General features: G+C 34.9%; 1 protein-coding gene across 2 annotated transcripts; it reads left to right on the top strand.

Annotated features, from left to right (window-relative positions):
* The first annotated feature begins 9,629 nt into the window (after positions 1-9,629).
* On the top strand, positions 9,630-13,987 carry LOC120172323 (bZIP transcription factor 16-like). 2 transcript variants are annotated; one of them, XM_039179804.1, is made up of 14 exons: positions 9,630-9,751; positions 9,879-10,026; positions 10,500-10,610; positions 10,705-10,761; positions 10,855-10,929; positions 11,103-11,192; positions 11,287-11,346; positions 11,445-11,608; positions 12,040-12,088; positions 12,599-12,641; positions 12,735-12,994; positions 13,233-13,310; positions 13,409-13,534; positions 13,668-13,987. In XM_039179804.1, the coding sequence occupies exons 3-14, from the start codon at positions 10,545-10,547 to the stop codon at positions 13,749-13,751; spliced, it is 1,152 nt and encodes a 383-aa protein (XP_039035735.1). In that variant the 5' UTR covers positions 9,630-9,751; positions 9,879-10,026; positions 10,500-10,544; the 3' UTR covers positions 13,752-13,987. The 2 variants fall into 2 exon arrangements, with proteins under 2 accessions (XP_039035735.1, XP_039035736.1); XM_039179805.1 differs by having other exon boundaries at positions 9,630-10,010.
* Positions 13,988-14,586: the final 599 nt, after the last annotated feature.

Genomic DNA, 14,586 nt, shown 5'->3' with positions numbered 1-14,586 from the left:
GTCGTGGCAACAATTTCTATTATTTCTATATTTCTCTTCTTTGTGATAATGCCCTTCAAAATTTTGGCATATGAAGGCATCTGCTCAATGGCTTCAAGTAATGGAACATTGATATGTAGCTAATTAAGACATCAACAAACTTTATGAGTTGTAACTCGTCATTATGCTTCTTTAATCGCTGAGGGAAAGGTGGTGGTGGTCTAACTTCATTCGCTACAAGTGGTAAAGCAACTTTTGCCTTTGCAAATAATTTTTCACCATTAGTGTGATAACTTGTTTAACCCTCGTTTCTTTATTTTTCCTTAGCTAGTTTTGCTTGTTCAGCAATCTCAGCTTGATCTCCAGGTTCTTTATGTGTGGTGCCTTGGCTAAAACAAATTTGGTTTCTCTCCCCCAAACTTATCCTCAAGATTAATTTTAGTATCACTCCTCAACGTGCTCCTTTCTATGAGGCTTAATGACCTGAGTGTCGCTAGGGAGACTTCCTTGTGCACGTGAATGTAGTGTCATGGAAATTTGTCCCACTTGATTCTCCAATGCCCTCAATGATGAGCTATGGCTTTGTAATAGAGCTGTTTGACTTTGCAATGGATTGCCTTGATTCTTGATTGTTGATGAGTGTTTGTGTATCAAGGTCTTTATTGAAGCCATGAAATCTTTTTTCGAGGCCATAAATTCATCCAGTAAAGCTTCAAGAGAGTTAGCATTTTAAGAAGATATGTTACTTTTATTATTACCTTGTCATGGCATCTGTTGATGTTGCGAACTTGAGTGTTCATAAACATTTTGATGTGGCCTGTTAAAATTGTCTGCATAATTGTTATTATTATTCCCTTGATTACCCCATGAAAAATTTGGATGTTGTCGCCATCCAGGATTGTATGTATTGGAGTAGGGGTTGTGGTTGTTGCTTCTATTGAAGTTGCCCACAAAATTGATGGACTCTTATTTTTATGGGTATTCACTCTCATGATGGTTTCCTCGGCAGAAAATACATGTTGAGTTATTTGCCTTGACTTCTTTCACCTCACTAGATTTCTTTAAATTTTTAAGCATGTTAGTTATAGTAGAAAGTTGTGTAGAAAATGAATCTTTATTGTCAAGTTTATATGCCCCAACTATTCTTCTACCGGTTCCAAGCCTTACGACAGGAATTGATAGTCATTATTGACTATCTGATCGAGGATATCAAAGGCTTTCTCGGGTGATTTATCGAGCAAAGTGTCATTTGCTGATGCATCCAACATCATGCAAGTAGGTGCATTGACACCATTGTAAAACATCACGACTTGAGTCCAGTCGAGGAATGTATGGTTAGTGCCTTTTCGAAGCAAGCTTTTATATCTGTCCCAACACTTGTATATAGATTCATCATTGTTTTGGTGAAAACTTGCAATGTCATTGTGAATGTTGGGTGGGTTGTAGCGGAGCAGAAAACTTTTGCATAAGTCAACCCAAGATTCCATTAATCCAGAAGGGACTCCCCTAAGCCAATCTCTTGCTCGGTCACGTAGAGAGAAAAGGAACAGTTTAAGCTTCAGCACATCTTCTTGCACTCCTTATTGCCTAAATGAATCACACACTTCAAGGAAAGCATAGAAATGTTGTTTATCATCCTCATTAGGTGAGCCATCAAATTGACTGATGCAGTTTAACATGTTGAACATCATCGGTTTAAGTTCAAAATGGGTTGCATGTATTTCAGGTGCCACGATTCCAGGGTTGTGATCATCCAGAATCAGATTTAAGTGATCTCATATTGCTCATGGTCTTGAAGCATTTCTGGGTAGATAATTTGACGTGACATCGGGATTTACTTGATCTTCCATATTATTGTCATCTTGATGCTGTAATCAATCCATATAGTATCTGGCTCGCTAATTACGTCCCTTTTGTCTGAATGACTGTTCGATCTCAGGGTTGAATGGTTCACTAGTAGATCTCAGGGTCGAATGGTTCACCAGTAGATCTCAGGGTTATGAAACAACAAAAATCTTCAAAAGAAAAAAAAATGAGTTAAACTAAATAAAGAAAACGTGACAAGAAATAAAAATTTGCTATGGCAGAAATTATCAAAATTCCTCAAGTTGCCAATCCTCGGCAACGGCGCTAAAAACGTGATCGCCTGTGAATGTTTATGCTAAGACAAACAAATCTGTGCAAATATACACAATCGATACAAGTAATATACTAGTAAGTAGAGTTATCATCTCCTCAGGGATTGATGGGAATTATCGATGTTTTGCTATAGCTAGAGCTAGGTGTCACGAGCTAGTCTTGAATTTCTTGTTGAAACAGAAAACAATCAGTATTAAAGGAAATAAACGAGTGGGGAAATATTGTCTAGGCAAGAAATATTGTGAAGAATGGTGTGCAGAAAAGTTTGGTCGAGGCAAGGAAAAATTGTAAAAGTAAACAAATAAAATTATTAAGACAAATAAAGGTGTTGGGCTCAATATATTCAGAAAAACCTCACACAATCATACTTCTTACAAAGCACTTAGATTCATTTTTTTATGGAGAGAAGTTATTCTATGTCTATAATAAATTAGTGTGCTATGCTTAAGTTGCCTGACAGGATTACTGGAGTATTCAAGAACGGTTGCTATAACAATACTACTCGGCGTTAACTACAACCTTTGGTGTGTTAAACTGTTGTTGTGGCAATACCCCTCATTGTAAATTATAGTTGTTGTCTATCCTAATCAAGTAGTTACCCCTTTTAGTTGAATTAAACCATCTCCTTATTTAAGGTGGACTAGAACCTCATTATCCCAGATCAATCCCATTATTCACAGAAATCTTCCCTAACTCTCTCAATATTAGGCATCTATTCCTAAAAGAACGACAATCTATCAAAATCTCTTACAAAGTCTAGGAATGTTTTGCCGAAGCACCAAGCAATCTCTCAAGAGCTCTTACAGTGTCAAGGCAAAATATTAAAACAATGAACAAAACAACATTAAACAAAAGTGAACTTTTTCATTCAATAAATCCAAATAACGTTTCATCAAAACAACAACCAACACCAAGTAAAGCAGTTCATGGTGGGGTAAATATCATCCAAGAGTTTAAACATTCAATACAAGAACTTTAAGAGAATTGGAAATTATGTACTAAGGAAGAAACACTCCCAAACAGAGTTCTCGAGGGCCTAGCGCTGTTCCGGTGAAGTCCGGCTATGGAGGGCACCAAGGAAAATCGAGTGGGGGAACGGTGGAAAATAAGGTTCTACAACCGCTTACTCCAAGCCTAGGGTAAATCCTTTCCTTGATTATGTGTTTTGGGTGGCTATAAGGAGGTAGTTATAGTGGGAATTTTTAGGGTTTTGTGTACTTGAGAATTCCTTAAATACCCTCGTTGATTTACCCATGTTACATATGGAAAGGCGGTTAAAAGTGGTCAATTTTCTTGAAGGACATTATTGCATATGAGGATGAAGCTGGGAAAATGATGTCAGCAGTTATTGAGCCACCTCAAATCTGCAAGATAAATCTTCTATCGACAAGAAAAATATGTTCCTCGCTGTCATTTTCTTATGTTTCTCTAGCCCTGGGAAATAGTTTTTGTCTCGTAAAATAAATTCTTCCTTTGTTATTTCCTTCATCAACACAACCAATAAAGAACCTTCCTCCTCAATAGCATCAATTAAGCCAAATAAATCTTCCCTAGGAAAAACTTATCCACCACATGCAAATATGACCTAAATGAAGCTAAATACAACTAAATTGTTATAACAATGGCTTTTAGACACAATAAATTAAGTAAAAAGATAGAAACATAGTGTTTTTAATGAGTTGTCAACAAAATTTCATACCAATCAGACATCAGATAATCACTCAATTGATCATACAATATTTGAGACCTAAACGTAAATATGCAAAACTTATGTACCAACCAATAAAATACAATTGAGGATTCCATTATGTAATTAAGTGTGTTTAAGAAGTGATCACTCAAATCTCATCAAATTTCCAATTTAAGAGTTTAAGTAGTTAAACAAATCAATTTCTAGGTTAAATTGAACTCATTAAACCATTCAGGGGTCAAATTAGAATTTAAAAACACTTCAAACCTTTAATGAATGCAATTTCATCATTTTCCATCGCGAAAAAAGTTAAAGGATCTATCATTTCCTGACACGGATCAAACTTTTTTCATGGGGGATCGATTCTTTGCAAAACAGAAACTTTGGGATCAAACCTTTTTTTAAAAAACTACAGATTTATCAAGAACATGCATATTTAGTCAATTAATCACCCACATAAAAGTAATTATGGAGTAAGAACATGCTTGGAAACCCTTCAACCACTTCATACATGTCAAAAAAAAGACATAACATGCTTTATAACACAAGTCAACACATTAATCAAGGATTTGACACCAAAAGTCAACAATTGCATAAAAGTTCATTTCATGCACAAGTAACCTAATCATTTTTGGCATTTATGATCATTTCATACAACCTAAGAGTCTAACACGTTTAGTTTTTGAAGTTACACTTAACCAAACACTTCTTTATGGACTAAAACAATATTTGAGTAATCTCATGCTTCAACCAACAAGTTCATACTTATAAATCCAAATTCAACAAATCAAACGAACATCAAATCCCAAATATAAATCCACTTATTACAAAACAAAATCCAACACTATAAGTACAACAAAGTGAATAATAGATCTAAGTCCCAACTGACCCCAAATTACCACACAAAGTTTCTGGAAACCACATATGTATAACTTTATCACACCAATATGAAGCTCCTCGATTCTAATCCTCTGAAAAATGTTAACAACGAGTGTGAGCTTATAAAGCCCAGTGAACGACTAACATTCAAAGAAATGCACATAACTAAGATAAAGAACAATCTTATATGTTCTTACATAACTTGTTCTTTACTCTACACATATAATTCAACATATCATGCTTGAATGATCAGCTAATGTTTTCCAAAATCACTTGATTTCTAGATTAAACAAGCATCAAGGATCATGTAGCTCAAAAGCAATCAAAAGTACACATGAACAATTACCTTCCTTGGTAATCACATACATTTTTCCATTTTAAGATCATTGGTTTTTGTTCGAAACACAACTCACTCATTGGATTAACAGACTCCATTCAACTCCCATTTTGCTTACGAACTCACATAGTTCCAAAACCATGAATTACGGAGCAAACTCAACGCCCAACCTTACCCCGTATCTTCTCGAAGCAAAGCTCAATATACCATCCAAACCCCATATAATCCCGAATCACACACTAATACAAAACACATATAGTACTCTTTCCTAGGAGTGTCTTTCATATCCAGAGGTCCTATTAAGAACAATAGACAATTAATCCAATTCACCAAGAGTGGTTGTTAATGATGCATAGTTTTCACATATTAATTCAAATACATTTTGAAACACACCTACAGATGGTTCTCATGATCAACCTACATATTTCTACGGTGAGAAAGTTCAGCTCATCCAATTCACATTTAAAATATATATAGATTTTCACAAACCGTTTCCAAAACCCTATGCATCATTTGCAACACATCACATTCATAATTCACATTCTCATTTCCGACACAAGTGGTATCATATGTAAATTAACATAATTCATATTTCATCATCATAATTAACCAAAAAACATAACATATTAGAATTACAAAATAAAACACTACACAAAACTCAACCTTGAATCATGTTCATTTCCTAAGAATGAGAGCCACTCACCTTGATGTCCAAAAACCGAAAACGCTTACAAACACTACCTCAACGTTCACCAAACTCAAAGCATCAAGTTTCCTCAACTAACAACACGATAAGAACCTTTTAAAGAAAATTAACACATCAAAATCTAGTATAAAACAAAGCAGAATCCTCTGTTTCCAAAACAGAGCACAAACGTCAAAAAACCAAAAACCTTATCAAAACTTCATTCTGAAAACTCCAAACTAAAACACACAAATCTCTACACTTAAAGCTGATAAAATACAACTATTATCAACATCTAACTCAGCTAGAACCGTAAAAATTAACATGTACAAACTGATTTCATATGGTTATAATCACTCCAAAAACAACTGAATTTTATTAAGAAAACCTCAAAACCAATTCAAGAAATCAGTACATTAATTAGCTCTAAAAATCAATTGAAATCTTAGAAATCCTTTCAACTAAATTAACAATTCAATAGAATCATTAACACTTAGTCACTTGCCCTCGAAGCTTGAAAGAAAATAAAGGAAAAGATCCTTACCTTGCTGGAAAATATATTGAAATTGAAATCATCAACGAAACTCCATTATGATCAAGCTTTTAAAACAAGAAGAAAATATAATAGAAACTAGAGAATTAAAGTCAAGATTAAGATGAGTGAATTTAGAAATCAAGAAGAAAAAGAGAAAGAATTGATCAGCTTGTTTGGGAGAAAACGAGAGAAAATGGAGGAAGTTAAGATAAGTTACTAAAATGTAAAATGAGAAGGAAATGAAAAGCACATGAATAAAAATAAGCAAATGTAATTTAGATTAAAACGAATCTAGATGGAAAAAAGGGAAAATTAAAACATTTTAATTTAGAAGAAAAACTCTAAACATAAGCCTTGGTGTAATTGGTTCATAGACTTTGGACATTGTGAAAATTTACAAAACGATCACTGAAATTATAATTTCCAATTCTTTCAATTTAGTCACCAAATCATTTAATTAAACTTCCATAATTAAAATTAATCATATAAAATCACTTAAAACCTTTCCAAAATATTTTTAAAACCAAAATTTGAATTTTAGAAAATTTTCTTCCTTTTTATCAGAAATCTTGAAATCGACCCTAAATCGACCCTAACTACCAAACCCAACTTTAGGACGTTACAACTCTCTCCTCTAAAATGAATTTCATCCCCAAAATTACCTTAGCTAAACAACTATAGAAACTGAGCTCTCATCGACTCTTCTGTCTCTTAAGAACCAACAAAATCAATCACGCACGCCAGAAGCATATTCTCCTGAACTTGTATCACTCGCTCCGACTACCTATCTACCTGCGAATGATAAGCCATGCTCAAACTAAGCTTCGAACCCAAAGCGTTATACAAACTTTGCCAAAACTTCGATGTAAACCGCATATCACGATCTGAAATGATCGACATAGGAACTTCATGCATTCGCACTATCTCAGCTATGAACAACTCCGCTAACCTCTATAATGAACACATAGTATGAACCATCAGAAAATACGCACACTTAGTAAACTGATCAACTATCACCCGAGCACTTCAAGTATGCATACCTTGAAGACAATGAAACTTTTTCTATTATTGTAGCAGCGAAACGTAAAGCATTGTAGGAAGCCAAGCTACTCGTTGTCCTGAAGCAGCACAAACAACAAATTGCTTGAAGCATCGTAAATATTAAAGGAATTAGTCCTGCATTTTGTATCAGAACGATCCTAACAATATTTCTATTGAACAACATATAAGGTTAAATTTGATCTTCAAAGAAGTTGTTCAGAAGGAGATCATTAAATAGTTGGATGTTGGATTTATATACCCGATCTCATACAGTAATTAGGTAAGCCATATATAATGCATTTAAAAAAAGGGCGGCACTATTATGGTAACGAATGGAAAAAATAAGTTAGTACCAACGACGACCACTACTGGATGGAAAATATGTATGGACTATAGAAAACTCAATAAGTCTACTTCGAAAGACCACTTCTCGTTTCCATTTATAAACCAAATGCTAGATTGTCTTGCTAGGAAAGCTTTCTATTGTTTTTTAGATGGGTATAACGGCTATAACCAAAATAGCTATAGCCCCTAAAGATCATGAGAAAACTACTTTCACCTACCCATATGGAACATTTTCCTTCCGATGAATGCATTTAGTCTATGCATTGCTCTAGCAACATTTCAATTATGTATGATGGTAATATTCTCTTACATGATTGAAGATTACTTAGATGTATTTATGGATGACTTTTCTGTTTTTAGGCAAGATTTTGATCAATACCTCACTCATTTAGTTGATGTACTGAACTATGTTAAGAAACCAATTTGGTTTTGAATTAGGAGAAACACCACTTCATGGTAACTGAGGGTATAGTGTTAGGGTATTGCATTTTTTGTCAAAGAATTAAAGTAGATAAGATTAAAGTAGAAGTTACTGAGAAGCTACCACCTCTTTTTAGTGTGAAATTAGTTAGAAGCTTCTCAAGACATGTTGATTTTTATCGAAGAATCATCAAATATTTCTCTCAAATTGCTATACCATTATGCTCATTGCTGGAGCATAATAGGAAATTTGTGGTGAATGGTGAAGTGTTGAAATCTTTTGAAACAATCAAGCTAAAATTGGTTACTGCTTTTATAATAGTAGCACCATATTGGAGTCACCCATTTGAGCTTATATCTGATGCTAGTGACCAAGCTCTGGGAGTAGAGCTGAAGTAAAGGAATGAAAATGTTTTCCATTATATACATCATGTAAGTCGAACACTAAATGTTGCCCAGATCAACTACACAACAACCGATAAAGAATTACTAGTTGTTGTATTAGCCTTTGATAAGTTTTTGATCTTATTTAGTTGGAACTAATGTCATTATCTACATTGACCATTTGACTTTGAAGCATTTATTTACCACGAAAGACACCAAGAAGAGGTTAATAAGATGGGTGTTGTTACTTCAAGAATTTGGCATTGAAGTTAGAGACAAAAAGGGTCCGAGAACCAAGTGGTTGATCATGTATCACGTTTGGAAGCTAGTAATGAAAATGAAAAAATATTAGTAATCTCGAACACTTTTCCCGATGAAAGGTTACTTGAAGTTGAAATTTTTCCCTGGTACGTGGATTTTGTTAACTATTTGGTAAGTGTATTGTTGCCACCTGACCTTAATTACCAAGGAAGAAAAAAAATCATGAGAGATGTTCATGCAGTTCATTGGAATGAGCCATACCTCTTCAAACAATGCAATGATCAAATTCTAAGAAGATGTATCCTTAAATGTGAACAACAAAGCATTTTGCATTATTGCCACAATGCACCTTATGGTGGTCATTTTGGAGGAATACATATTGCAACAAAAGTCCTACAATGTGGTTACTATTAGCCATCGCTGTTCAAGGATGCCAATGATTTTGTCAAGAAATGTAATTGATGCCAATGAACTGGTTGCATTTCTCATCACAAAGAAATGTCGATGCAACATATTTTTTAGATCAAAATGTTTGGTGTATAAGATTAAACTTCATGGACCATATCCCTCACATGTGGAAACCTTTCTATCTTAGATGTTATTGACTATGTATCCAAATTGGTTAAGGTTGCAACACTGCCCACCAATAATTCTAAAGCAGTTTTAAAGTTTCTTCAAAAAAAATATTTACTCATTTTAGAACACCTCTAGAATTTATCAATGGTGAAATGTCTCAGTTTATTAGAAAAAGTGACTAAAACATTGAACTGATATGGAGTGAAACATCAAATTGCTACAACGTACCACCCGTAGACCAATGGCCAAGCGAAAATTTCTAACCATGAGATAAAATAAATTCTAAAAAAAGTTGTCAATTCTTGTTCCTACACCTTGATAAATAACTATGGACTTATAAAACTCCGTTCAGCATGTCTCCTTATCACCTTGCGTATAGAAAAGCTTGCCATTTACTTGTACAACTGGAGCTCAGCCCAACCCCCGGTAACTGATTGAAGGTCAAGGGAAATAGAAAAAGGAGAAATCGACTCAAGTACGGTGAGTTCCAGATTTACTCCGTGCACCCTTCTTCCTCTTCCATTCCAACCCCCCCCCCCCCAAAATTTTCAATTAACAATCCCTAAAATCAAACACCTGATCTCTTCGATTTCGTCTCTGGACAAAGAACAAAGCAAAGAAACGCGGCAAATTAGACTTCGTTAGTCTCGCAATCGTGCCCTAACTCAATTTCAAGCTCCCTAGCTTCCAATTTTTTGCTTCCGTCCAGTGGATCAACCTTGGGCTTCATTGCAATTTGGTTTGTTCTTTCAGTGGTAATTCGAATTTTAAATATATTAGCTTTTTTTATGTCTGTTAATCGATTTTGCGAATTAGTCAACAACATTAGTTGCTTGCCTTCAGATTTATCGACTGTTTTTTGTTTCTGTTTTTTTTTTCTGCTGGATACATGTTACGTATTTTTCTTTAATGTCATATGCTTATTTATTGAGAAAACGCAGAGAAAAGGAGATGATATTAGGTCATTTATTTTTATGGTTGTCTTTAACCTTTTAATTGTTTGTAATACGAATGGGGGAAATTTGTGATTGGGGCTTAAGGGTTTTTCTTATTCTTTTCTTTTTTGAATGCGAAGCTACACTTTATTCCATGTTAATATTCCTTGTAATCTTTAGCTGAAAGTAGTATAGTGTTAGATAAATTGCGTTCTTTTGGATGAGTATTACGATATAGTGACGGAAAGGTGTATGCTGCCCTATCGTAATTGAATTATGTATTCTATTTGTAGAATGGTTTGAGGGGCTTTCAGAAGCTTGTTTCTGGATATAGAGTAATGGGAAGCAGCGAGATGGATAAAGCTGCGAAAGAAAAGGACCCAAAGACACCTCCAGCTTCACATGTATTCTTTTATTGTTGTTTGAAAATTTTGGTTTATGCTGTTCTGATTGTTATTTTTACAAGTTTGTTTGTTTAATGATTTTCTTGTTTCCCAGGAGGCATCTTCAACCGCTAACACGGGTACCGTAAATGCGGACTGGTCTGGGTTTCAGGTATCTTAGATAAATGTCTGTAGTTTCAATGCTTTATATTCAAGTTTCTTATGTTATCCAAACCATTACATGTGGATTGTTGCTTGCTAACAGGCTTATTCTCCCATTCCTCCACATGGTTTCTTGGCATCAAGTCCCCAAGCTCCCCCATATATGTGGGGTGTTCAGGTATTTATGGTTTTACAATGGTATCTTAGGATGGTGCATTGTTAGGATTGTTAATTTTTTGTCCTCTTTTACTTATTAGAGCTTGAAGATTTGATCGCATGATTAACTATCGAGATTTAATGATTTCATTTGTTGGTTAGTAAAGATTTCATTTAAATCATTCTTTGTTGCAGCATATCATGCCTCCCTATGGTACCCCATCACATCCTTATGTTGCAATGTATCCTCATGGTGGAATATATGCACATCCATCCCTTCCTCCAGTATGTTCTTTTGAATTATTGTTAGGTTTCATTTCTTATGTACACTATCTCAAGACTTGGAGCCATCGTTTTGACATGGTCTAATCTTCGACAGGGATCTTATCCTTTTAGTCCTTTCGCTATGCCTTCTCCAAATGGTATTGCTGAGGCATCTGTAAGCAGTTTATCTTACTTTGTCTTATGATTTGTTCTTTTTGGATATATGTGTCATTATTTCCATGCGTCCAGAGGATTGACTCTAGATATTTTTAGGGAAACACTCCTGGAAGCACGGAAATGGATGGTAAGCCTCCTGAAGTGAAGGAAAAGTTGCCTATTAAAAGATCAAAAGGGAGTTTAGGCAGTTTGAACATGATTACCGGAAAGAACAGTAATCTTGGTAAAACATCAGGGGCCTCTAACGGAGTTTCTAAAAGGTATGGAAGAAAAGAAATTGTCTTGCAGTTACTGCATAGGTTGGTTGTTAGTTTGTGTTATCGTTATTGTTAGTTACAAGAGCCCATCAAACACAGCGTTGCAATTGAGTTTCATTGAGAAGTCCATGAAGCCCTTTATTGAAGAAGCTGAGGGAGTAAATCTCCTTTGCTTCTCTCTTTATTTCTCATATATTAAGTGTTAGAAAGATTTGAGATGTGTTTGTAGAAGTCATGGCTTGAAGTTTGAGATGATTTTAGAAGACAGATTTTTTGTCCTTTATTTGAGTCTTTTAGTTGGTTCTCCGAAGTCAATATCTGGATTCTTTAATGCAATAATCCATCCGAGCATAAATTATTTTCTTGTATTTGCTACCAAAATGATCACCTTAGGTAATTTAGCTGACAGTGGAATAATTATCATGCATGTGTAGCGGTGGAAGTGGAGGTACAAGCGAAGGCAGTGATGCAGACTCCCAGAATGTGAGTGCAAGGCCTCTTTCGTCTTATATTTGCTTATTATTTTGAATTGACCATCTCCTTTTGTTAGTTTGTCATTTTAAACATGCTTTTCTTATGTACTTTTCCTGTCTTGGAGGTTGTGAGTGACCTGCCAGAATGGTAGGATTCCAGGACAGGACTTCACAATATCATGATTTTCTGCCCCTTCTCATCTATTAGTTTACTCTATAGTCTGGATATGAATTCTTAGGCTTTTGATGTGGCTGCAAACACTGACGTTGCAATTTATTAGTCTTGGCTTGAATCACTTTTCTATTAAATTGATCGAGTTAACAGTGTTGATTGCATGGGAAAGGGAATAATCTCAAAATAATTGTTTTGGATGGTACTTTTTCCAGGGTTATTTCTTTATTCCAATGAGAAAACTTTAAATATTTCATCTTTATTCAAATTCAGGCACTCACCTATGTCACCTTAGTTTTTTTTCCAGACCAACATTATGCAATAAAATGTTATTTTCTGCTTTTTTAGGAATCACAATTGAAGTCTGGAGGTGGAAAAGATTCTGAAGAAGGTTAGACGGTGATAATGTTGTAACATTTTTGCATTGTATTATTGCCATTTGTGTATGTTTGTTCTGAGAATGTCTTCAATGGTTCTTATATAGGTGAAGGATCTCAGAATGGATGTCCTAATTCAGGCCATTCAATAGTGAATACAGCAATGGCCACTGTACCTACAACTACTGGGGCAGCCACAGCTGTTCCTGGTCCAACAACTAACTTACATATTGGGATGGACTATTGGGGGACGCCAGCTTCATCTAATGTTCCTGGAATGCATACAAAGGTTTCTTCGACCCCAGTTGCAGGAGGAATTGTAACCGCTGCATCGCGGGACAGTGTTCAGTCTCAGCTTTGGTTACAGGTTCTCTCTCTGAACAAAGTGAAATTCAAGATCTCCTTGCTTTCGGCTGTAATGTTATGTTTTTGGCCGTGAAATGTGAAATTTAAACTAATTTACTGGATTTTAGGTCAAGGTTTTTTGCTACAAGGAACTGTCACATCCTTCCGTTGCTTATGTGTTTCTAAGAAAATGTTTTCCAATTGCTTTTTCTTTTGGAGTTGTATGTAACTGACAATACATCTGGTTTCATGGATTTTAGGATGAGAGGGAGCATAAAAGACAGAGAAGGAAGCAATCAAACAGAGAGTCTGCTCGGCGATCAAGGTTGCGTAAGCAGGTACTGAAGTACCCTTTAGAAATCGTATATCCTATTATCTTCCATTAGGCTCACAAATGAGTTATTTATCTAATTCTAAATCCTTACTATTGAATCAGGCGGAATGTGATGAGCTGGCTCAGCGCGCTGAAGCCTTAAAGGAAGAGAATGCCCAACTTAGATCAGAAGTCGGTCGTCTCAAAAGCGAGTATGAGCAGCTTCATGCAGAGAATGCATCTCTCAAGGTTATATTTAGTTCTTGCTTTGTTTTGCAAAATATTAGAACTTGTTAGATTCTTCTACTCTTCCAACTGTAGTCTACCTCGTCCAAACCTATTTGCATAATGTCGGTTCCTAATATGGGTTGCATAATTGCAGGAGAGGCTAGGGGAAGTTCCTGTGCACGAGGAACGACATAGAAATAATGATGAACAAACGGAGACGGTGCATGGTAGCCATTAGGTTTCATACACCCTGTTTAATGCCTGCTCCAGGAGCATAACCTAACCAAATTAGCTACATAAAGTTTTTATTTCTGTAATGCATGTTTCAAAGCTGATCTTGATAGTCATTAGGTTCCCTATCTCCCTATAATCCTTCACCAGTGATTTGGCTTGTCTTTACGGTTAAAGCCTTAGGATGTTATGTAGATTTGACATTATGTGATAGCTTTCTCTATTGAAAGAAGGGTATACAGTTCAAGTTTTCAAGCTTGTTTTATGTTAAAATATGATTTGATGAACATGTAACCCTTGGAAGCAGTGAAGTCTGGTTTATTATTACTTTGGCGGCACCTCTTAATTGGTTTTACCCTCATACTACCTTGGGACTTAAGTCAATGCTGCTGTTGAGCAGTGCTGTTTTGCTTCATATTCAAGGTGTAATTTTGTGATCAACAAAGGTTCTGGTAACATTGCTTTTGGTATAAATTCTGAAATCTTTGCCGCCTGTACAAATTATCAAATCTTAAAATTTTTATATTAAACAAAAACAATACTAAAATTAACCTAAATGTTTATCAAAATAATTTGTTCTTTGATGGAACATTTTGATTCAATGTTTCATTTTAAAATAAAAAGCTCCTAATGTGTAAATGAATATTTACTTTTGTCTTTATTTTTTTTTGGAGTATTTTAACTTTTAATATTTCATTTTAGAATAAGATCTCTACTTTAAAACATTAACCATTTATTAACCAACGATTTTCATTTATAGATGAGTTTTTTCTACCTCAAAATAAAACATGAGTCAAAATGTTTCACAAAAATAAGAGTCAAAATGGTTATTTAATCAAACA

Source organism: Hibiscus syriacus, unplaced genomic scaffold (assembly GCF_006381635.1).
Source record: "Hibiscus syriacus cultivar Baekdansim isolate YM2019G1 unplaced genomic scaffold, ASM638163v2 tig00111848_pilon, whole genome shotgun sequence".
Taxonomy (NCBI): Eukaryota; Viridiplantae; Streptophyta; class Magnoliopsida; order Malvales; family Malvaceae; genus Hibiscus; species Hibiscus syriacus.
This window is presented reverse-complemented; position numbering and strand designations above follow the sequence as displayed.

What these genes read in the sequence shown, in the direction of transcription:
- LOC120172323 (XM_039179804.1), top strand. Translation starts at nt 10,545, where the DNA reads ATGGGAAGCAGCGAGATGGATAAAGCTGCGAAAGAAAAGGACCCAAAG. An exon ending in TGGAAAAGATTCTGAAGAAG is followed by an intron (nt 12,642 to 12,734) that starts GTTAGACGGTGA and finishes GTTCTTATATAG; the next exon opens with GTGAAGGATCTCAGAATGGA. An exon ending in GATCAAGGTTGCGTAAGCAG is followed by an intron (nt 13,311 to 13,408) that starts GTACTGAAGTAC and finishes CTATTGAATCAG; the next exon opens with GCGGAATGTGATGAGCTGGC.